Source organism: Athene noctua, chromosome 6 (genome assembly GCF_965140245.1).
Source record: "Athene noctua chromosome 6, bAthNoc1.hap1.1, whole genome shotgun sequence".
NCBI lineage: Eukaryota > Metazoa > Chordata > Aves > Strigiformes > Strigidae > Athene > Athene noctua.
This window is the reverse complement of record NC_134042.1, coordinates 1,110,857-1,134,053: the sequence shown is the minus strand read 5'-3', so window position 1 is coordinate 1,134,053 and position 23,197 is coordinate 1,110,857. Positions and strand designations below refer to the sequence as shown.

Genomic DNA, 23,197 nt, shown 5'->3' with positions numbered 1-23,197 from the left:
CTGTGTTCCTCCTTTTGCTCTCCAGGTTTCCTTTTATTCCCAGTAAGGCCACAGTGTCTGTGGTCTCCTCTTGCTGGTCTGCCTGCGTGACTGTAGCAGTGCAGCTTGACTGCCCCACTCAAACCCAGTATGTTAGAAGTGAATTTCTTCCTCCCCCCAGTATAACAGGTGCTGTTTTGCCTTCGGGTATTTCATCCCCCTCCAGAGGCGTGACTGCTTGGGTGTGTGCAGGCAGAAGCCCGCAGGTTCTTTGGGCTGGTTGATATGCTATTGTGCCCTGGCAGAATGGATTCCATCCCGGTGTATTCCTCTGTAAGGAACTGAAGGCATTGATGCCTCAAACATTCATCGACACAGAAAACCTCCAGGACCAGCTGTGGCCTTTGGATTAGTCTAAGGAATGTCACCTGAGGGAGCGGGAGTGTATGGAAGGCTGCACCCCCCCACTCCCTTGTAGTTGTGTTGACAAATGCCTTATGTGGACCTCAGAGGGGGGAAACTGAGTGAAACCAAAAGTTTCCCCTCGAGCACCAAGACCGCTCATCACTGGCCGCACCGTGTAAGCCCGGTACTGTGTGGCTCCATTGTGTCAGCCAGACACCATGCTGGCCTTGCTAACGGCCTCGTGCCGTCGCCATTGAAGAGGCGGCAAGGCCTGACAAGAGGTGAGCATTTCTGCCCCAGAAGCAGAAGTGCGCTAACCAGCTGGTAAGATGAACTGAAAAGGGGACAGAAACTTTGTTGCGTCTGCACCCACCAGCCAAGACGGTCGGACCTGAGACAGTGCTGGATCCAGGGGTGCTGATCCGCATTCCTCTCCCTCTCCCTCTCCCTTTGTAAGACACCACGTTGCTTATTATCCTTTTCCAAGTTTAAATTGTTTTCTACCGCAAGTAAAACATTTTAACCGGTCGCTTGGTGTCGTTTCACCTTAATTTAACCCAAGGGGATCACAGAACTGTTGCGACTCTCTGGGCTTCCAGTCTGGGTTGTGACAACCTTAAGCGTTAGAAGTGCTTTGGAAAAGTGGTTAAGGAGGGATGTCCCCAGGGCACGGCCAGGTATTTTCTCCTCATGTGTCCGTATGAGTGGCAAAATCATAGTTTCCTGTCTTCCCTGCAGGTTCCTCGGCTGGTGAAGGTTGTCATGGAGATGTCGCCTTACTTCAAGTTGACCAGCCCCAGTGGTGTGTGCTGTAAAGTAGCACCTGGCATGTGCTCAACTTTCCGCGTCCTGTTCACCCCGGAGGAGAACAAGGTGAGACTGGAGGTCCAGAGAGGTCGGTGCCTTCAGTGTAAGCTGAACCTGCTGGGCTGGATTCGGAACAGGGCATCTGCTGTGGGTTTTGAGGACTGTCCTGGTTCCAGTGGGGTTGTCCTGGATCTAGAACCAGGGGAAACTCCTTCCCCATGGGGAAGATTATGCGCTCGTAGGCTGGAGGCTCTTACATGTTTCAGATCACTTTTGTCCTTCAGTGATGGAACGTTTAATGTCATGTCTGCTGGTTTGAGAGATAAGAGAGTGCCGTCTGTAGTGGGGCGGCCTCCCGAGGTGTTGGTTTCTGGTATCTGTCCACTGCTGTGTGATTATGGGTTTGCTCCACTAACGGTAGATACAGAGGTGTGTTTAAAAGTGACTTGTTACTTGGAGGACCTAAAGTGAGCCTGATCAGAGTGAGGACTGCCACCCGTGGAAACTGGAGTCACCTTAATGCCTCGCGTGTTGGCCACGGTAGCGAGACAGCAGAACATTATGTCTGAAGTCATGGCGGATTTTACGCACTGGTTATAGCCCACAGCCTGCTGTGGGGTCTGCTCCAGGCTGTGGTCGGGCAGTCTGCAGCTGGTCTGTTAGGATGCTGTTAGCTGCTGCAGCAGGGACTGACGGGCTGTGCTTTCCCTCCCTGCGCTTCCTTGAGTGTTCCTGAGGGAAGATGCATGTGGAACTATAGGAAAATGGCAGGGTGGGGTATTGATGTTTGACCATCTCATCCCAACAGTAGGGGTTTAATTATTGTGGAAAATACTAGAGGAACAAATAGATCCAGAGAGCTTTTCTGTTTCCCATCGGGCAGCCACTTCCCTGCCTCACCCTGGACTGGAGCAAAGATGGTGCTTTTCCATCCCCTCTGTTTTCAAGCCTTGCAGCTGGGCTGTCCCTGAGGACACTTGTCTGTCTGCGATGCAGCTGGGAGGCTGGGGCAGAGGGAGCGCTGTGCAGGTGGCAGGGAGCCAGCCGGGCACAGGCACACTGAGCTCTAGATGTCCCTAACTCGGCAGGAGGCTGTTGGGCTGCAGGTGGCTTTGAGACATCTGCCTGAACGAGCACATAGGGGAATAAACGGGCAGGTACAAGCTGCAGGCAGACACGTTACCCAGAGCCTGCGCTGTGGCCGTCACGCGTGTTACTGGGGCTGCTCTGTCAGCTGGCACCTCTTCCATGCCAAACGCGCCGTGCCTTTGCTTAGAGGTTTGCACATCAGTGCTGTGGCCCTGGCAGGTCTGATTCTCAGTGCTGTGATGTGAAGGGTCAATACTGTTATCTGGAGGCTTGTTAGTGCAGAAGAATTTAATACCTGGCATGGATGGGAGGAAGCACTGCAGGGAAACAAGGACAGGCATGCTGAGTCCTTTCACCACCATCCTGCTACCTCTTAGCACTGTCCTTCGCATGGCTTTGTTGGAGAGACGAGGCCAGGGGACAGCTTTGAGCCAGCAGATGTTTCTGCACCGGGCCAGCGGTGCAAGATCTCTTTGGGCGTACCTGCTTCTTCATCTTTCACTTGCTACTTAGATATAATTTAACACTTTGTCCTATCCTCAAACAGCACGGATATAGAAAACTGAAGAGAAAATGTCCTGTGGTCCCTAGCTCCCCATGCTTGTGAAATAATCTGTTCCTTTGGAGGGATGAGAAATTATTTCACATCATTAATATTTAGGGTTAAAATTCTGTTGTCCTAGGGCAGTTCTCCAAACTACTCAAGTGACACAAGAGCTTAATGTCATTGAGGTAGGCTTTGCAAAGTACACCGGTGTCTTCAAACTCTGATTTATTCATATTAATTAGTGTACTTTTGGGGGGTGGCAGAGGTATATTGGTGCCCGTGAAGGGCAAAGTGCTGCTCTTCGAGTTTAGAGAGGCAGCAGAGCAACACGTGAACATCACCACAAATACAAGTGGGGTGAGAGAGCCCTCAAGAACCCCCATGTCCAATACTTTGTCCCTTGTCTTGCCCTTGAACTGGCGAGTGTATGGAGCAGGGAGCTCTGCCAGCAGAGCTTCAGCGACACTCCGGTGGTTTCTGGTGCACTGGGGGTTGTGCAGAGCATGGGGAGAGGGATGCCTGCTGCTCAGCGAGGAGCACGTGGGGATTTATACAGCTGAATCAGAATTTTGTACGAATTGAGCATTTTGTCTCATACTTGATGGAGTGTGGGCCAGCGAAGCACCAGAGTGCCGTAGCTCAGCTAGAAACGCATCAACAGCGCAGCCAGGAGGTGCACGGCACCTTGAAAACCCCTCAGCAAAGAGGCTTTGGGAAATGGTTCTGCAGAGCCGCCTGCGTTGGGCTGGCAGTGGCTTGCACGCAGAACACCTGTGTGTTAGTTGTGGAAGGCTGACGAGCGCTGCCTTTGAAGAGGCTCTGCCCCTCTGCTGCTCCATCACCTGCAGGGAGGGTGGATAACCCCGTGAGCTGGGACGCAGGTACAAACCCCTCTGCCAGGGCTGGGCACTCCTGCTGTGGAGCTGGTTTGAATCTGTTCTTCCCCGGGGTAAGTCTGACTTCAGCAAAGTCACTCCTGATTCAAGGGAGTAAAATTGCAGCGAAGCCCTAAATAAAAGGACCACGTGAGTTGTTAGTGGCTGAAATGCCACGTGCCATATAGCGCTTGCTTGAAAAATGAGCAATTTCCTATTGTCTTGCAGTCATTTGGGAATGTGCCACAGGATGGGACTGTCAGAAGGTAAATAAAGAGCTGACATGTCTCTGTTTATTGGCACTCTCCTTAGAAATAAGAAATGCTAATTTTTCTGTGGGTCAGCGTTTCCAGGTAGTTACTCTTGCTGCTTCTGTCGTACACATTTCGGGTTTAGGGCTTCAGCTGCGTTATGGTCTGACAGTCTCTGCCTAATTGGAAACCATCATGGAACTGACTGGCAATAGACAGGAATACCTACCTTTGTGTGTGTCCTTTGGCTTATTAGTAGATTATCTTAAAGGAAGAAGGAAGCAAGAAGCATATGAATACATAGCACAGCTTATTCTGTTTTGTCCTCTCGCTCTTTTTGCTGTAGCAATACAATATATTCAAGCAATACGCGTTCAGTCTGTAAGGTTTGCCAAATTCACTACTGTTGCTCAGTGGAGACTGAATTAATGCTCGTTAATGTGAATTATGACAGGCTGATGAGTTATTGCATTACTGAAATTAGAATTCAGTCGGGTGCTGTTAGATGTTTGGTAGCGCACTGAAGCTATTCCAAGTATCCTTTTAAGATGACTTTTGAGGGGAGGAAAGGGGCAGAAAATCAAGGCAAATGGCCCTGTGCAAAATGAACCTGGAGCCAAGTGACCGATTTCAAAGCCTGCTGTGAATTGGTGGCTGAGGAAGGCAGGAGAAGGGCCACCCCTTCTCATGGGAAGCTGTCTACATCCTCCAGTCTCTCCTCTCTTAATGGCCCTTCTTTTCCAGCCTTTATGATATCCTGGTTTCAGCAGGGAGCTTTCCCTGCGGGACTTGCTACGTTACTTTGTGCTACAAGGATCTCTTCTTTGCAGTTGTCTGATGCAATGGGTTCAGTGAGGTATTTAGGGTTGGTTTCACAGCAAAACCGCCCCCTGCGTTTGCTGGTGTGCTGGGCAGTGAAGGTTGCTGTCACTGTGACAGTAATTAATGTTAACCTGAGCTTGCAAAGAGCCTGAACTGACACCTCTGAGACACAAGCGGTTCTTTAATTTCATTGGGTGAAATTCAAATGCCAGTGGTGATACTTCGCAGGCCAGAGCTTATAACTTATTGCTTCTCGAAGGTGAATAGGAGAAGAGGAACCATTGTACAGTGACAGGTGTTTTCCTTGAAACTGGGAGAGGAGTTGTATGAAGGATGAAGTTGTATTTTCATGAAAATCTGTAGACTGAAGCTGGTGGGTCTAAAAAGAAACTTTAAAGTGTGGAAGCGATGCAGCCCCTCTCTCACCCAGGCATGTTTGTTTAGAAACCTGGGTTGAAACCGTCTAAGGGTTTGCAGTTGCAAAGTAAAACAAGGCTGTGAATTGGTTCCAGCTGTACCCATAGACTGTAAGTAAATGCCTAGCAGAGCTGGTAAGGCAGGGCAGTGCTGCAGTGGAGATCTGCAGCCCCCATCTCCTCCCACGGGAGGGTTATTCAGCTTGCAGATGCTCACAGGACTGTGGGTTCACAGCAGCCTGCACAGCCAGCTTCTGCCTGGCACCCCTCTTCCCTTGGCTTTCCCCCGGTTTGGCCTGAGGCTTTGTTCAGCTTGGTGCAAGGTCCCATTCTGGTGGGTCACGGAGCGTGGCTGAAGGTCAGGGCACTCTGAAGAGCTGAGTCCAGCCTTGTACGGGATGCAGCGTCCCAGGGCGTCCCTGGAGAGGGGGCTCGGCACGCAACGTGCCTGTGCATGAATGGCGAGAGGCAGTTTGCTCTCTCAAGGTCATGGTTGTCTCTGAGGCCAAATCCTTGTTGCTTTAGCCTTGCCTTCATGTACCTGAGATTAGGCACAGGAAGAACTCTTTAAGTCTAGTGTAGAGCTGGAATAGGCTGCTGAGGGCAGGGGTGGAATTGTTAGTGCTTTTAAGTACTTGTCAGGCATCTTGCAGGAGTAGATTGGGTGTAGAGCTGAGCCAGTTCTGCGGTTGGGAGATGGATCAGCTAGCTTTTTAAGGGTGTGTGACCCCAGCCTTGTCCCTATATTGCTCTGGGAAAGGGTAGGAATTACACACTTACCCTAAACTCACCTGACATTAAAACAATTCCCATGTCCAGCTTGTTAAATATTTCACCAAAGACTGAGTGTTGGTCGTGCACGTGGCAAAGTCCTTTTGAAAAGGCACCTGAGCATCCCCTCCCTGGCCAGCATCAGTGAGGTCACTGTGTTGCTGGGATTGGAGCTAGTACTGTGGCACAGCTGGGTGCTTAGTGGAGCCTTTGATCATCTGCGGTGGGGATGATCACGGGTTCTTGTTACTGCTGTAATCCCTTCCATGAAATTGCTCTATGTTGGTGCCTCACATGAATCAAAGTATCAGAAAATTTCGTCAGGTTCTGCCAGCTTGCTGTGAAAGCAGGCGAATCAATGGGATTGTTTCTTCTTTGCAAGTTAGCAGCCTTGTTCACACTACAGGAATGAAAGGTCCTTAAGGTAAAAAGCCCTTTGACGTTACTGGATGCTACTGTTAGAGTCATAGAAACCAGCAGTTTTTCTTCTGCCATGGGATGGTACAAAATGCACTGTGCTGAGATTGTTTCTTTCCCTGCAGGATTATTTCCACCAGCTCACCTGCATCACAGAAAGGGAAAAGTTTATTGTGCCAATCCGAGCTGTAGGTGCCCGAGCTATCCTGGACTTCCCTGACCAGCTGAACTTCTCCGTCTGTCCAGTCAAGTACAGCTCCCAGAAAACTCTGCTGGTTCGCAACGTGGGTAACCGGGAGGCTCGCTACCGCATCAGCACTGAGAGGTAAAGGAGCTCATCTTCTTTGTGCAAAACACTGTTGCATGATAACACGGTTGGTAACAACAAGGAACCAGAGCATCTGAGCTGCTGTATTGCGGCTGTAGCTGCAAACGGGCAGGACATGTGGGTTTTGCTGTTGCTTGTAGTGTTTTAAGTATGATGGAACCTGTGATAAAACTCTGCGTGCTGCAGCGAGGTTTTGTACTGCAGTGGTGTCTCCAACAGAGCATCTCGCAAGACCGATTCCATTAGACTGAAAGAGCACATGACAGAAGGCAACCTGGCTGCCCTTGGGCTGTGTAAGGTGCTGCGTGGCAGGCGACAGCTCTAGGAGCTCGGTTCCTGTAGACCAAACACAGTGTTAAGAGATGGGCAAGCTGTGAGCTGGTGAGAGATGTTTACAAATTTACCAGCAGCTGTGTCTTTATATGCAAGTGCCATTAGAAATCGTAGATCAAAGCAATTGGTATTGAGGCCCTGACAAAGGCCAGGAACTTTGTTTTCCAGTGGGTTTGGTCTGGTCCGTGAGACCAAATATTAAGTAGAATGAGCTTTTGGGTGGAGATGAGCAGACACTGGCTTAAAAACTGCACCACAGCCCCAAAGCAGCATGCTAATGAGGGCACAGGCAAAAGATGCAGCAAGTGTCTGGTGCATGGGTTGGGGGCCTTTTCTTCTAGAGCTTTATCTCTCCCAGATTTCCTGGAGAGTGCTCCAATCTGTAAGTATCCAGCTTGCAACCTCCTGATCCCGAGTGCCTTCTGAAGTGGTTCCATACCAGTGTCGGCCAAAGACAGCCATGCTCTGGGAGGCTGCAAGCGCGTGGTGTTCCGGTGGTCCCGAATCAAATGCCTGACATGAGTTGTGTGGTGGACAGCCTGTCCTGCTCCTTCTGGTCTCAGAAGACAGTCACTGGTTTCCCAGTTGGCTGAATGGGAGAGGGTGATGCAGCTGCAGGGAAACTGGTTCAGTTGGCTGGTAATTCGTGGTGAGTTGCTTGGTCCCGGAGGTCTTGGTGTAGGAGCTGAGGTCAAGAATGCAGCAAAGACCAGCGGTCTGACTTGGTGCACCTGAGCTGCTTCAACTTCTTCTCCAGGAAAACAGGGCTCAAAAGGCCAGTCTTTACTTTTCTCTTGTGAAACATGAGGGTTCAAGAGGAGCTTCCACCAAACCCTGGCAAGGCTATTTAAGCAGGCTTCTAGGATGCTATTTAAGGAGGCTGCTTCTTTTCCCTGTGGAAACACGTAGGCAGGAACTTGTAAATCACTGCACAGTTTTCCTCTGGGATTTCCAGATCTAGCTGTTGCCACCAAAATAAATACTCAGTAAAATCTCAGTAATCATCTTTTTGCAATGGACTCTCCAACTCTCCTATTGAGTGATACAGCACGTCGAGTCCTCCTTGATACGGATTTTAAGAGTTTCTGAGCTTGAGCAAATATTTCCGCCCAGATTTGCAATAAAGAAATGGGAGGCATTGCAAATGTTTTATTTCAAACTACACACAAAAAAGTTCTGAACAACTGGACTGCATGTGTACAGGGATGGGAAGCTGATATGATTTCCCTTGTCAGCTGAGGGCATCTGCCATCTCTTCCATTTCATGATAAACTTTTGAAAGCTGCTTTGAAATTTCAAACAGATGATTTAAATCTTTGAATATAAGTAGCATTTTATTCTAATTAAGTTGCCCTGACTTTCATTCAGATTTCTTTTTAAATACTCTTAAAAGAGTATTTAAAAATACATGCTTGCATGTGAGAGGAGGAGGAGGAGGATTAGTGGAGTAGAAGGGAGTGAGAGATCTGTCTAAGCTTATAGATCCATCAAGTGACCTCTGTGTCCTTTATTCTCTATCTAAACAATTTAAACTTGTGTTTTCTGGCCTGAGCATATTCAGGCTCTTGCCCATTCACAAGTCAGCTGCAGATGCCACCATTTCCTAGTCCATCGTGCTGCTCATATCACGTTTCCTCGCAGCTTTTCTCTGGATTTCCTTCTCTGTGGCATCAAGCATAATCTGTCTGCCTTCACCTTCAGTGCATTTTTCAGCCCATCTCCAGTCCTAACCTTTCCCCTCAGCTCTTGCATCTGGTCACTTCATGATGACTTTCCCTGCCTGTTATTTATCTAAAGGCTTTGATGTTTTCTGTTGTGCATTTCCCTCCAGGGAAGAGCTCTTAAGTGAAGCCATGGGGCCAATTCAGCATCCTTCTGCTGTTCCCGTTTGGAGCTCTCCCTTGCCATGGTTTCTACCAGAAGCATGGCCGCGTATTTGATCACTTTTCATGGAGGGAGAAAACCACCAAAGCACTCCCTGTTATGCAGTCTGGCTTCGTGCCTCTCCTCCCTCTGCGTGTCCATACCCAGCTCTTAGCTGCATAGCATGGTAATAAAAAGTAATAATAGTATAAATAGAGAAAGTCTCTTCCTGTTGTCTCATTGTTAAGGCAGGATAACCAGTTTCTGCTTCATGACATTCACAGAGATAAATGTCATTCCAGTACATCCGAGTTGAAAAGGGTGTCTGGAAGCAGATCTCAGTGCAGCACTGCCTTCTCCTGACATTGCTGACGTTGTGCTGTGCCATGCTATGGGGCTAGAGGGGATCAGTCTGAGATAAGATCCATTTAGGAATGTCCCCACCAAGCTCTGAAGGCGCAGGAAATTATCCTGCGAGGCACAGTGCCTCGAGCCCCGTTGTATCCCTCCCTGTAGTACCCATACGCTACATGGAGGCGTGAGACTGGCGAGTTCCCATAGGACGTGCAAAGACCATCCAAGGACATGAAAATTGAGCCTAGGTGCAGTGAAAGAGGGAAATACAGACCTTGCGTGATGCTGACAGGATTTTTTAGCACAGAGATGGAGTCTTGGATGCTTTGACTGTAGCAGACTGGGTTTACTGGAAAAGATATATTGCTTGAGTTTGGTTGTTATACCGTTACTGTAAAATAATATATGCCAAGATGAAACTACCAAACTACCTTTTTTTTTTTTTTTTTTTTTCCCCTGCAATAGATCTTAGTAGACAGAAGAGGCAATTCAATCACCAGTAATTTTACTGTCTTCCTTGGGTTTGGAGGTAGCTTGTAATGAAATCTATTTTCCCAAACTCAAATGATTTTATAAGGCCCCAGTAGACCAAAGAAAGGTTGGCTGCAGGAGATAAACATGCCACGGCACTTGAAGTATATTGCAGCCTCCTTGCACACTGCGTGTGCCAAAGGTGTGGTTCAGGAGAACAGGCAGCATGGTAGTTTGAGAGCCTGGGCCACAGAACTGCCAGCTTTATTCACTTGTCAGTCGTATTTCTCAGTTCTGTCAGGAGTATTTGGCCTTTGGTATCATCACGGGATGCCCAGCTGTCAAGATGGGGAGCTGTTGCCTGGTGAAAGTAAGCAAGATGTAAATGCCAAAACATATCATGATGAAATTGCTTACGAATCTAGTGTTGCTTTCTTTCTGAAGGGCAATAACAGGCAAGATCTCGGCAAGTACTGATGGGCAGGTCTCTCCTAAGTTGGTGTGGCTAGATGTGTTTATACAAGCTGCATAAGGGACTGCAAGGTGCCATTGGGAGATCTGGACATGTGAAAGTCTAGATGTCGTACAACAAAGCAAACCTACAAATGGACATAGTTACAAAGCATGTCAGAAGAAAACGAGCTATTAAAAAGCCTCCAAACCTTACCTTTTCTGTCTTTCAGGAGCAGTAGTGATTCATTAAAAGGGTAGATCTAACAGGATGCAAATTATCCCAAAGAACAGCTCACATTTAATGGGTAAAAAGCCAGTGTCTATCCCACTAGTGCCATCTCTCAGCAGTGGTTTTCATTTGGCTGTGACAGTGTGTCAGGGATGTCTCCTTAGCATCTCGTCTGTAGGCTGCAGACAACAGCTTAGTGATGGTGACTGAAATTCAGGGGAGTTAAGTTGTTAAACCATGGAGCTTGCATCTTTGGGTCTTGGAGAACCAGGTCCATGTGAGGGGTAATGAGCTCCCACTACAGCAGGAAGAGTTGTCTCATGGGTACGGCGTGGGGTAGGATGTAGGACAGGCAGTATCTGATTTGTGCTCCATTTCTCAGCCCTGAGAACTGAGTCCTGAACTTGGCTGGATCCTCCTTTCACAATTTGAAAAGATGAAGGTATCTTCGGGAGGGTTATTCCCATCCATCTGAGGGCAGGAGTATGTAGACATGGGGAAGGAGCAGGAAGGTGATAGGATGGGAGGTAGTGCTGAAGTGTTGCCCAGGATCCCCCTTAACTGGCAGCTTTTCTGTTCTGGCAACATTTCTGAAAGAAAAAGAAACAAAAAACAAAACCAAAGAAACTCCAAAATCTCTGCCTTTCTCACACCAGGCAATGATCTCACCCAAGCCCTGGCAGAGACCTGCAGCAGTCCTGTCAGTGACCATCAGTGCGGGTGCAGGACCCTGTAGAACAGCCCAGTTCTGAGGCTGGTGGTGCCTTGTCTTTCCTCCTCTCTCCAGAGTCTCAGGCCCAGCACACAAACATTGCAGGCCCCGTGCTTCGGTGGCAGTGCTCCCGTGGTTGTAATGGGAGCAGGTCAGGCCCCTAATTGCAGTGACATCTCCTTAATGAGCAGAAACTCCAGCAATTTCATCAGCTGTCACTACTTACATGAACAAAGTTCAGCTTGCGCATGGCTCCAGTTGTTCTCAGTATTTTTGTGTGTGTTGCATTCTCTAATCATGGTAAAACTCTCCAGAGCGTGTTTTTAACGTGACAAATTGACCACCAGCAAAGCACTAAAAGCAATAACTTTTGTTTTCTAAGTGGGGCTGTAGAAGAGCCATGAAGCCCAGCTGCAGAAGCATGTTACACCTGGCTTGTCCCTTTGCATTAAAGCACTGAGTTTTGTGTCTGTCAGCCAAGAGCCGTTTATCTGGTGACAAATCATAATTGCTCATATTAAATCCAAAGTACCCCAACACATTTTCATAATTCTTTCCAATGCATTGCACAGAACTTGCCTGGTGGGCCAAGCAAACAGTTACCGAGCTTGGATGACAACCCCGAGTCCCAGACTGCAGTGCTTGTGAATACACAGAAAAACCCCTGTTAAACCCGCCTTGATGTGCTCCTGGTAATGGCACTTCATGTAGCCGGGGGTTTAACGGTTCAGGCTGTACAAGGGATCCTCCTGCCGTGTCTTGTTTCCACGTCCTTGTATCGCTCTAATCTGCGTTTGCACTTATTCAGCTTTTTCTGATTGTTCCTTTTCTTAGAGCAGCTTTCACTGTAGTGCTGACGAAATGCACCCTTTCTTAGGCTAAACTAGGATGTTTTCAAGGTAAAAAAATGAATTCTGCAAATTAAATCATATTTATTCTCTGGTCTTCAGAAAGACACTTATGCTCCCTCCTGTCTGATTGCTAGGCTGCAGTCTCACTGGGACAGGTAGTGCCCTGACATTTGCATCTCCTGAGGTGGAGTTTATAGGTGGCAGGAAAAGAGAGATTCCTGCGGAAGTCAGTGTCAGGTTGTGCAGGCAGATCGCTCTCACCCTCTCTGTGCTCCTCAGAACCCATCCTCTGGCTGTGCTGCCAGCAGTCGGACTCCTGAGCCTCCCTGCAGAGATGGGGATGCAGAGTATGGGGGAGGTGAGGTCGTTTGACACCACAGGATGTTCGGAGAGCCGGATCTCTTCAGAAGTGAGAGTCTGTAGTGCCATTTCTGATCCTCTATGTTCTGTTTTTAATGCTGGCTGTGGTTTGTTTGCTTCCTGCTTGCCCAATGAGCTGAAGTGGAGTAGGCTGCAAAAGGAGTGTAGTCCCCGGATCGCCCACAATAGCCCTGATGTGTCTCTTTCTCTGCGTTGCAGCCCCTTCTCTGTGGATCCCTCCATCGGGACTCTTGGGATTGGTGATGCCGTGCAAGTGACAGTGGAGTTTCACCCGCTGAAGACCGGGGATCATTCCGGTTCCCTGGTAGTTCACTATGACACAGGTAAGTGCTGGGCACTGTGTGGTGCACGCTCTCTGCATCCTTCAGAACAGAGCCCCTTCTAGGCAGAATAACGTTAAACTTGCTTTGCAAACTACTTCTAAAAGTTTTTCTTTCAAAACCTCTGCACGTCTCAGTGCTTAGAAGGGAGCAGTTAAAGGGCAAAGGCTGAGCCTGTTCTGTGTGTCCTGTGTGGCTGTGTGCTGGTCCATCCCTGCTGTCAGCACGGTGTTCTCCCCCCAGCACGCCCCATGACAGTCATCTACCATCATTGCCCGATGTCGCAGCCACCTTAATTCCCTCTCCAGGTGTACCTCCCCTGTCCTTTACCTCGGGGAAAAAGTGACAAATAGTGTCACTTTAAGAGTAGGTGGGAAAAACTCAAGAAAAGGTGTGATGTTAAAAGGCTTCTGTCTGCCTTGGTTCAGCAGAGGTATCTCGTGATGCTGTTCAAGACACTTCTTCAGTTGCCTGAACGCATTTTGTGTGCATTTTCTCTTGCCTGAAAGAGAGGTTTGTTTTGTCCCTGTTCCTGAACTTCATTCCTGGGAAGTGTGATGTCCTCACCTAGGTGCGACTGCGATGCTTTAGCCCAGCAATGAGCGTTTTATTGTCTTGAGTTTGTAGAAGTTCTGTAAATTCTCTTATATCTTCCAAATGCTCTTTGCAGCCTTCTGAGTTATCACAGCTTTGTTTAATATTTTTCAGTCAATGACACATTCACAGAAAATTTATGCTCACTCAGAGAAGCTCATTGGTTTGGGTAACACTTTCTTGACAGAACAACTGACATTTCAGAGAACGACAAAAGGTGCCTCATTTGTATGCGTTTAGGGAACCTATAGGATAAACTTCAGAGGGATAGATCTTTTCCTGGGTTGGATGAGGGCTAACAGGGCGGTGGGGTTTATACCATGTGAAATGGAAAGTGCAATTGAAGAATCCAGGGCCGGGATCTTCACAGCTTGCTTGGAAAACCTGAGCCTTGTTCTTAACACCTGATCCCTCCATGGGTAATCTTTGCCAAAGTGCTTTTCATGGACAGGCCACAGGGACCAAACTATCTGCTGGCTCTGGGGTGGGCAACCTCCCCGTAACATGGTGCAGCTGCCTGGGAGATGAAGGCAGGATTTGTTCCTGCCTGTCAGTACGGCGCTGCAGTTATTTTTTAATAAACCACAGACTGAGAAGGAGAGCAAGGAATAATTAAGGGATTATTTCTCACACTTTGCAGCATACAAAGAAGTACAAGGCTGCTGAGATTAATTGCTGAAGTGAAACCAAAGCATTTAATCAATCGGTCTTAAAAGCCGCTTGTTTTAGGCGTAGTGCAGAGCACCAGACCGTGTTACCCAGCCTGGCGGGGAGAGCCCTGGCTGCTTTGTCCTGCGCTGTCAGACTCCCTGCGACTCGCATACAAAAAGCAGCTGGGCTGCTCTTTCAGAGCTGCCAACAGACTGTTTCTTATGAAGCGGAGGCACTAAGAGCAAAATATCAGTGTAGGGTGTTGGGAGGCGTTTTCCTTGCTTTACTGTGTGTCTGTATGGACTTGCTCACAAGTGGCAGTAGTTCTCAGTGAATCCCACTGGTTTTAGTGTGACTGATGCAGGATCAGGTGCGTGTTGCCTGGCTTTAATTTTAATTCAAATCTGTCCCTAGCATTGCTTAAGGAGACACGAAGCTCTTCCCTTTGCCTGCTATTTGGCTGATTAGAATTGTGCCTCCTTTACACTGTCCTGGTTAGGAGTGCAGGTGCTGTCCCCTGGACAGGCTGTCCGCGTGGTGGTAATTGTGTTGCTACAAACTTTACAGGTGAGTGTGAAGAAAATGTCTTTGCTGCTAAGAGCATAATGATTTACAGTGAAAATTTGATCTTCACTGCTTTACATGTCCCAACTCCTCCATTTCCCCCATGTACATGGGTCTGGGTGTGAAAAAGCCCAGCTCATACTCCATCTGGGAACGTAAACGTGTTGGGATGCTGAATCCTTTTCCTTGGCTGAGCAGGCTTACTTTGGTAACGAGGCCACCCATGCAGGGGCTTGGCGCTGTGTTAGTGGTCACTGTACACATGCAGGACACTCACGAAATCCCAGCCCTGGCTGTTTATTGCTGTTTGAGGCTGAACAAGTAATGGTAGCGTGGACGTGCCAGCACCTCTGAACATCTCAGCTACCACGAGGATAAAGCATCTGAGAAAACACTGCCTTGTTGTGATAGTCATCTGTGGTTTGGCTTTGGAGAAAGCAACCACCTTTGCAGAGCTCTGTTCTCTTTCCTCTAAGAACCCCCTTTCGACCAAGGGTCTTGTCATCTGTCTTGCAAGGCTGGCATTGCAGTCACTGAGTTCTAGGAACTCGTTTGAAAGTGAAATGAAAATCCTATTGATTTAGTCTGTAGACCAAGTCTTTTCCTTCCTCTTTTTTCTCCTTTGTAAATTCACTGATGCATGTGGACAGGCAGCAGGGTTTAACTGAGGTTTAGCCCTTGTTGTGCTGCATTTTCTGTTCCTGAGATCGCTCAGACAAGTTGCTGAGTGTTCTCAATTTGAACTGACTTCAGCCGGAATGGAGGAGGCTCAGTACTTGCCTGAGCAAACTCCCTACCTCGGTACATCCTTGACTCGTCCCTGTATTGTGCAGGATACCAGGGTGGGAATACTAAAACCAGTTTCTGGCTTTAATCTTAGTCTTGTGCCAGTGTTTACAGGGGCTCTGGTGCTTCTGTGAGTAGCGTTAAGCTACTGTTGAGCTAAATTCATGGCAACAGACCGTGAGCTTCTGACGCCCACCGCTGTGTGCCACTGCCACTCCAGTCTGCAGCTGTTCATCTTCATGCACTTCTCCGTTCCTTCCACACCAGGAAGATTTACGGTAGCTGCTTACAGGTGCTAAGAGGTGGGGAAATCTTCCGCTTCCTAAGCAACAGCCCCTTTTGAATCCAAAGCTTCCCTGTAGTGCTCTAACTGCTGTAATTCTTTTTTATTTTGTGTTTAGTGCTGGCAGATGGTTAGAAACTGACATTATTCTGTGAGTTTTTAAAGAAGATCTTGTTTCCCATGTTAGATCCTAAGGTGTAAGCCAGACTGATGCTGTACAAGAGGCTTCTCTAGATTTTCCTTGGGCTATGAGGCATTAAAAAACTTTGCAAGGGGATTTTTCTTTCCACCTGTCGTAGGTGGTGAGTGCATGTTGTGCTTTTTTTTCCTTCTCTTGTGAGAATTCCCAGCAGTATGGCTGGTTTCTGTCAGACTTTTATGTTCTCGTACATCTGCTTCAAAGTGAGTGGAGGGAGTCGTATATTGTAGGCAAAAAAGGTGTAAATAGGAGTTTGTGCAATTATATGTTGACTTTGCATCCTAACAGTAGCAGCACTGCAACAGACCGAGGGTTGGTAACTAATACTTTATACAGCCGATTGGTTATATGCTCTTATAGTTCAAATCACTTAGATTGATGGGTGAGTCTAGTTGGTCTCCAGAGTGTTTGTCTCTATCAAAACAGGTAATAGGTAACAACTGTTTCCTGTCTTTGTTTCCCCTTTCCTAGAGCTGCTTGTAGTAATGAATTTTTCTCATGCTGTTTTTGGTAAGGTTGTTCTGCTCCTTGCAGAGTATGGCCCCTCTCCAGGGCCTTGTGTTTCAGGAGAGCTGATTTGTCACTTTGAGGGTAGATGAAGGGGAATGAAGTTTGTGCTTCATTTGCTTGAGGTTTCTTTGCACAGCTTTGTAGCTCCACAACTACATAACACCCCTCTGAAGAAAACCCCTGCTCCAGCAACCCATGGAGCTGACTGCGTGAGCACAGACTGGGATGTATGTACTAGGAGGGTGGCTTGGAAGTTAGAAATCTCCTTCTGGCTGTTTTGTTCATCCTCAGGCATGCACAGAAACAGACATCTGCGTGACGCTGCATACCCCATTTTTAGCACGTGAAAGATTTCTGGAAGAATGTGGTTTTCATCTCTCTGCAGGTCATCCTTGACCACAGCTTGTCTACTCTTATCATCAGTGGGAATCACTGACGTGTTCTAAGTGTCATTACCGGTGGAGGTGTTTCAGGACAGAACTGAACATTCATTAGCCTCCTTTCCTTGTGGATCGATCAGCATCTGCTGAGAAGCAGAAGCACAGCTTGAAGGGTGACTGATTTATTAGGTGGTCTATTGAGCATGTCTTTGCCAGGCAATCAGAATGAAAGTTCCTGCACCATTTTCCCCATGGCCAAAAGCAATGTTTCAGCCAGTCGGGTACCCCAGCGTGTCGTTACTGTGGTAGCAATAACGATTAAAAATAGCCCGCAGCATCCTGGGTACGTGGCAGTGGTCTTCCATCCTCTGACGGTTTCATCGTCCTTTTCAAAACATTCTGCAAAGCTCCTTCATGCTGGGCAGGACAAAGCCTCCGTGCTGGCTTCTGGATATTCCTGTGCCGGAGTATTTCATCCTGGAACCAGGCAAACAGTTCTTCCTAAGCACGGTGCAGAGGGGTGCTGGGGAATGCGGTGGGTGCTCGGTCACAGAAGGATGCACAGCGGGAGCCTGACTGCAGGGAGATGGCTCAGCGTGCAGGAGAGCTGTCTGAAGAGCCTGCAGCCTGTCCTGTGGAGCACTGCTGCCTGGTCACTGCTTTCCACCTCCCTTTTCATCCCCATCTGTTGTCTTATGGCTCCTTGCAGGGCCTCTGGGGTAGAGACCCTCTGCTTTCACTGTGCTGCGTGGGCTCAGTGGGTGCTTTGCTGAGGCCGGGGCCACACTGGGGACTCTGTCCGTTACAGCAACAACTGTGGGCACGGTCATGAGGAGGATGCTCTGAGCTTCGTTGTAGCCTGGGAGTGGTTCTTCAGAGACACCTGTGTTGCCAGCAGCAGTTATTTAGTGGTGAGGTTTATAAAGGAGTCTGGAGTAAATAACGTGATGGTTTAATGACGTCTGAAGGCAGCTCCTGAACACCGCCTCGGAGAAGCACTTGCAAATGACTGTCGCTGCTCCATGCTTTGCTCTGGGGCTGGAGATACAGGCGTGGGGACGGACAGACGCCTTTCTCAGGCCGGCGGAGACTCAGCGCATCCTGTAGGTGAAGCCATCAGCTTCCCAAGAGCGAAACAGCTCAGAGGAGCGCTCCTGACTCTGATCTGGTGGTAGCTCTGTGGGAGACGCAGCAAAAGGCACATGGTGGGACGGCTGGATCAAGCTGTAGGTGACTTCTCCAGCTTTCCAGAGATCGCTCGGCCTGGTGAGGTGACTCGCTTCTCCGGCGGTGAAGCGGTAACGGAGACCTCTGCACGCTGCTTGAAAAACAAGAATATGCCGGCAGTGGAGGCAGCTGGGTATGATAGCAGGAGCAAAAGAATTACTTCTCATAGGTCGATATGGGGGTACAGTCACATCCTTTTGAGTGAAGAGCTCTCCTTTCATTGCTTGCTTGTATTTTCAGTGAAAAAGCAGCAGCAGGAAGGCACTGTCTTCTGACAGACTGGGCAAATGAAATTACACTTGCTTTCCATGCTACCTAAATATTCCAAATGTGACTGTCCTTCACTCCTAAAAGATTTTCAATCCAAATTCAGAGAGAGAATCTCAGAGAGAAACCCAGGGATAGAGGAAGAATATGTCGTGGCGAAGACAAAATGCATCAGGGTGCTGTTTTGTTTCTCTTCAGTCTAATCGACCTGGCTACCAGCTTCCCAATGTTTAGAGCAGTAATCAATGAAGGAAAGTACCAGCTCTTGGACACTAGGAACGTGTTCTTCATCAAACCTGAAATTTGTTTTGAAATCTTGTTCAAGGGCTTGCTCATCTATCCTTTCTGTTCAAGATCAGTTTGTACTGCTCTGAAAATTACTCCCTCTTGTACCAGGATGCTTGTGTAGTATTAGAAGAATTCAGAAAGATGCTTTAGCTCTTCTGTAAATTCTCTCTTTGTCTGTTTTCCTGCACAACAGGAGTCCCACAGATTTCTCACTTCAAGATAGTGAAAAGTTATCGTGGTGTGCTGATACGTGTGTCTGTAGCCATGTGGATGGATGCTGGGATAAAACACAGAGGTGTTTCTGCTGTGTCAAAGAGCACCACTCAGGAGTGCACAACCCGAAGCATCTGCTCTGCTGCTCTGTAAAAAGTCTAGCGTTTAATTTCAAGTTCAGGCATTGCTTTGTTCAGGTTGCAGAGTGAAAGCTGTGTCCTGCCACCTGTAGGAAATGTATCAGAAGCATGTAAGAATGAGAGAGTTGACAGTCTGCAATAAGATCACGTTGTGTAAATAATGATAGGGCAGACACATCTAGATTCAGTAGATGCGCTTTCATGGCAGCCAAGCATCCCAAACCACACGCCATGGACACTGCCCTGCCAAGTGAAATGCCTAGTGCTATGTCGCTGTTACAGTACAGAGGGGTTTATTGAAAAACAGCCAAGAGTCTTAAATGAAATGTCATATCTGATTTGACACCCAAGACATGAAGCCTGCAGCCGCCCGTGGCCGACCCTGGCCGGTCCGCTCTCCGTGTCAGCTCATGGGCCTGGCAGACAGATCCGTGGCTTCCTCCTGACTCGCTGGCAGCTGTGCGCACTCTCCTGGACCCGGCGATTTGTGGGTGTCTGTATTCAGCACGATGCCAAATGCTCTCTGTGGTAGAAGGTGCTCCGGCAAACCCTCCAGCCTTCAGAAGAGTCCTCAGTGCCTGCAGCCAGGAGCGCAAGGGTGACTGCATCCCCAGCAACTCCCCGCGAGAGCAGCAGTAGGGGATGTTTAGCAAATTGTGTAGAAACAGGCGGTGCACATGCTTTCTCCCTCTCGGGCTCTGGAGTTAGCATTTTTCTGTGCTGGAGGCTTTATTCTCATCTCTGTTGAATAGCTTCTGATGCCTTTATCTTCTAAGAATTTGTCCGGTTTCTCCCTGGATTTGCAGCTGTTAGCCTCTACAGCCTCCTGTGGCAGTGTGTTCCAAAGGAAGGAATACTCCCTGGAAAAGGACTGCCACTTTTGTGTAATTTCTGTCTAATAACATTATTTCAGGCCCTCAGGTTCCTGTTTTATGACAAATAGTGACAATTTTTTCCTTATTCACATTTCCCAGGCCATCCATGCTTTTACAAACCTCTCCCATCTATTGCCCATATGATTTCTAGGATGAGGAGTCGTAGTCAATCTTCTTATAAAAGCTACTTCATACTTTAAATTGTTCTTTCTGTCCTTCTCTATTTAGCTTGAGATGCTTCAGCTTGTTTTTTTGAGATCAGAACTATACCCAGTATTTCGAGACGCACGTGGCCATGGGTTTAGGCAGGGAGACGATGATAATTTTCATGGTGTTTATTTTGCAGTAGTTTGTCATCTTGATCGTTGTAGAGCGCTGGCTCGTGTTTCCATAAACCCAAGCTCGAGGCACTGTGCATGTCTCCCATTTCTTGGCTCCTGGCTCCTTTGCTTGCCAATATATGCCAAGGATTCAGTGGAGGGAGAGGCAGTGCTCATAAAGCATACCCGCCTCTGTAACTCTCCTGAACATCAGTCATTTCTGTATGCCAAGTTGTCCATTATAGAAAGCAGATTGTCAAGTCACTGTAAACATTGCTGCTGTCCTTGCAGCATAACTCTCATCTCTGACCACAAATCCCTACCACTCCATACTCCCTTAAGAGCGGAGAAATTGAGGCTATACAGGCATGAAGGCTGGGTTCTCTGTGTGTGGAGATGAGTGAATGACTCTGGAGAACTAGTGTTTTAAGGGTGAGTCAATCCCCAGTGCCCCCCCAAAAGAGGGGGCTCCTTTTTTTTTTTTTTTTTTTTCCCTGGAATGAATGTGATTCTGCTGTGTTGTGTCTGGCTTCGGATTTCAGGAGTGCACCCAGCACACATCCAGCGCTCTCCCTGTGTTGTTGCACGGTAGCGCTTTAAAGGCAGGTCCGTTGGCTGGCTGCCTTGCTGTGACCTGTGCAGGGAGGAGGAGGCTCTGCCTTTGCAGAGGGATGCTCTCCAGGCTACGGCCAGGCTGCTGCACTTGTCCGTTGGGGCTGGCTCTGAGGCTTTAAGCGCCACTCCACAGAAATGCTGTTTCTAGAGAGCATGTCTGATGTTGGCTGTTTGAGTCTCACCTGGGAAACACTTGCCTGCAAGAGGAAGAGTGAGCTTGGTACTGAAGTTTGATCTCAGTTGACTGCCAGGAGTTACTTGGCTGGGAAGAAGGAAGGTTTGAAAACTCTGGAAAGGAGGGAGCCTTTGGGAGTCTGTTTGGGAGGGTGACGTGCTGGCAGGTCCTCCAGCAAGGCCCCAGTCGTTGGTCAGTTGATGTGCACAGCCAGGGACACTCTCCTCTTCAGCGGGCTCTGAGGTGGAAAGCAAAGATGCCCTCGCTCTGGTCGTTGAACGGCTTGGGAAGACGCAGCGTAGACTTGCAGACTCGGGCATAAGCAGCAGGGTCCCGGCTGAGGAAATGGGCTTGCAGGGCTGTAATGGGCAGGTCGGGGTGGGCCGTGCCCCACCAGTCTCTTCTTGACACGTGTTCACAAACCCACAGCAAGTGAGGGCGCTGCTTCTGCAACACAGTGAAGCTCTCTTCTGTGTCCCATCCTGCCCTGGGCTGTCACTTGTTCCTCTGAACCTCCCTTTCCTGCCTGCGTGCCCCCAGGCATCTTTGGGTGTCAGCAACAAGGGATCAGGAGAGACACAACGCTGGGCAAGCCCTGACTGAGGTGGGACTCCTCAGAGTCACCTGAACGACTTGGATGCAGAATTCTCTATGACTCGAGTGGGATGGCAACCCAAAGGCCACCTGGGCACATCGGAAAAATCTCACTGTAAATACTGTCACCTTGGGGATAGATCTCTACAAATGCACCCAGAAATAAGGTGCTGACGGTGGTGCCATCCTCATTCTGTACATGGGCAACTGTCAGGATGTGATGAGTGTGCTGATCTGTGGAACTGCCAATACAGCTAAAAGCTGTAAGAGTTTATTCTGTTACTGATGGTTTGCTTTGTTCCTCGTACTTCCATCAGCAAGTGAGATGAGCAAAGACTCCCCTGTGCTTTTTTCCAGGTGAAGATATTCACACAAGCCTCTCTGGGGCAGCTGTAGATGTCAACATCGGTCTGGCCAGGAGCTCCCTGACAGTTGAGAAGACTTACCTCACACTGTCAAACCACAGATCTGTAGTCATTCACAATCGGAGTGAAATCAAGGTTCACTTCCAGTGGAAGGCTTTTTCAACTCAGGAAGAGGAGGATCATCAGAGGCTGAGGTTCGTTTGAAAGATTCATTTCAGTAAGATACACTGCCCAAGGGTAAAACTAACATGTGGCCTCAAGAGGTGTGGTGCATTGAATGGTTTAGGGCAAGTAAACCATCTATGGCATCAGGTTAGGTGTCCCTGGGCTTTAGGGTAATGGAGCTCAGTGCCTCGCATTCCAGCTCCATCCATAGTCCAGCTGAGGATGGTGTTTTGTGGAGGAAAGGTTGATTGCAGTGACTGGATTCCCTCAGAGATCAAATTTGCATTTTAGGGAGCCCCAAACCACTGATATCCAGAGACCCCTGGGTTATGGGGGGTCCATGAGGCTGAGGAAAGTGTCAGCACTCGTTCCCTGGGACTGCACTGAGTAGCAGCACTTAACATAGCTGCAGGTAGCATAACTGTTGTGATATTCACTGCAGCTTCTTCCACTCCAGCTTTGATAAGGTGGCAGGCTCCTTCTCCAGGAATGTGCAGGGTCAGGTGCTGTGTTGGCCCAGCAAGTTGAGGCCGTCCTGCTGTAGGATGTTGAATTGCCTTGCACTGTCCCGGTTTCCAGCACAACGAGGTATTTCTACCCTTCCTCAGAGACTGGGGAGAATTTGGAGGTGAAGGGTTCCGCAGGGAAGGCAGGGCAGCACGGGACAGAGCGCGTTTGGGCTGCAGCAGCCTGTGTCTTCATGGTGCTGAGAGATGGGGCAGGTTCTTCCAAGGGTGTCTGTGGTGAAGCTTTGACATTCCCCTTTCAGGCAGCAGAGGGGGCATGAACTGGAAATGACACTTAAAAGTTTGGGTGATTAAGGGAATCCTTGTGGGACTTTCCAGACTTGCATGGATGTAGGTGTGTAGGAGTTAGCTCACAGCTGATCAGGAAAGTGCCTTAAACTGGAGCACTTTTTAAAGGCTTCTGAGCCAATAAAGTTCAACATAATTAGGTCAGAAATGCCTTGAAGGCCAAAACTAGTTTTCCACTGTTCTCTATTTTTAATTACACAGTGTGTGACTTCCATGCAAGCTGAATGTGTTAAAAGAAAACCTCATTGCCTTCTCTGGGCCCTTGCCTGGACCCTTCCTTTACCGCTCTCTCCTCACCTGCCTGTCTCAGATTGGACCCTGAGTGATCCTCTTTCCCCTCAGAAGCAACCGGGCTTCCCCACAGTTCACTTCAACCTGATTCATTTCCAATTACATTTGATCTCATGCCAGTTTATGTCCTGAGTCTGACCAGGACGTTCTGTTCTTCCTCCTTGCAATCCCAGGGATGGTCATAGCTCCAAGGCCACTGTCCTGCT

At 48.5% G+C, this 23,197-nt stretch overlaps 1 protein-coding gene across 1 annotated transcript in view; it reads left to right on the top strand.

The window, feature by feature from the left end:
* Positions 1-23,197, top strand: part of LOC141961799 (hydrocephalus-inducing protein homolog) — a 125,680-nt gene that overhangs the window by 39,466 nt on the left and 63,017 nt on the right. The window contains 4 exon segments of the mRNA XM_074909136.1: positions 1,123-1,257; positions 6,505-6,704; positions 12,553-12,677; positions 21,713-21,914. Coding sequence (XP_074765237.1) covers positions 1,123-1,257; positions 6,505-6,704; positions 12,553-12,677; positions 21,713-21,914 — 662 coding nt within the window.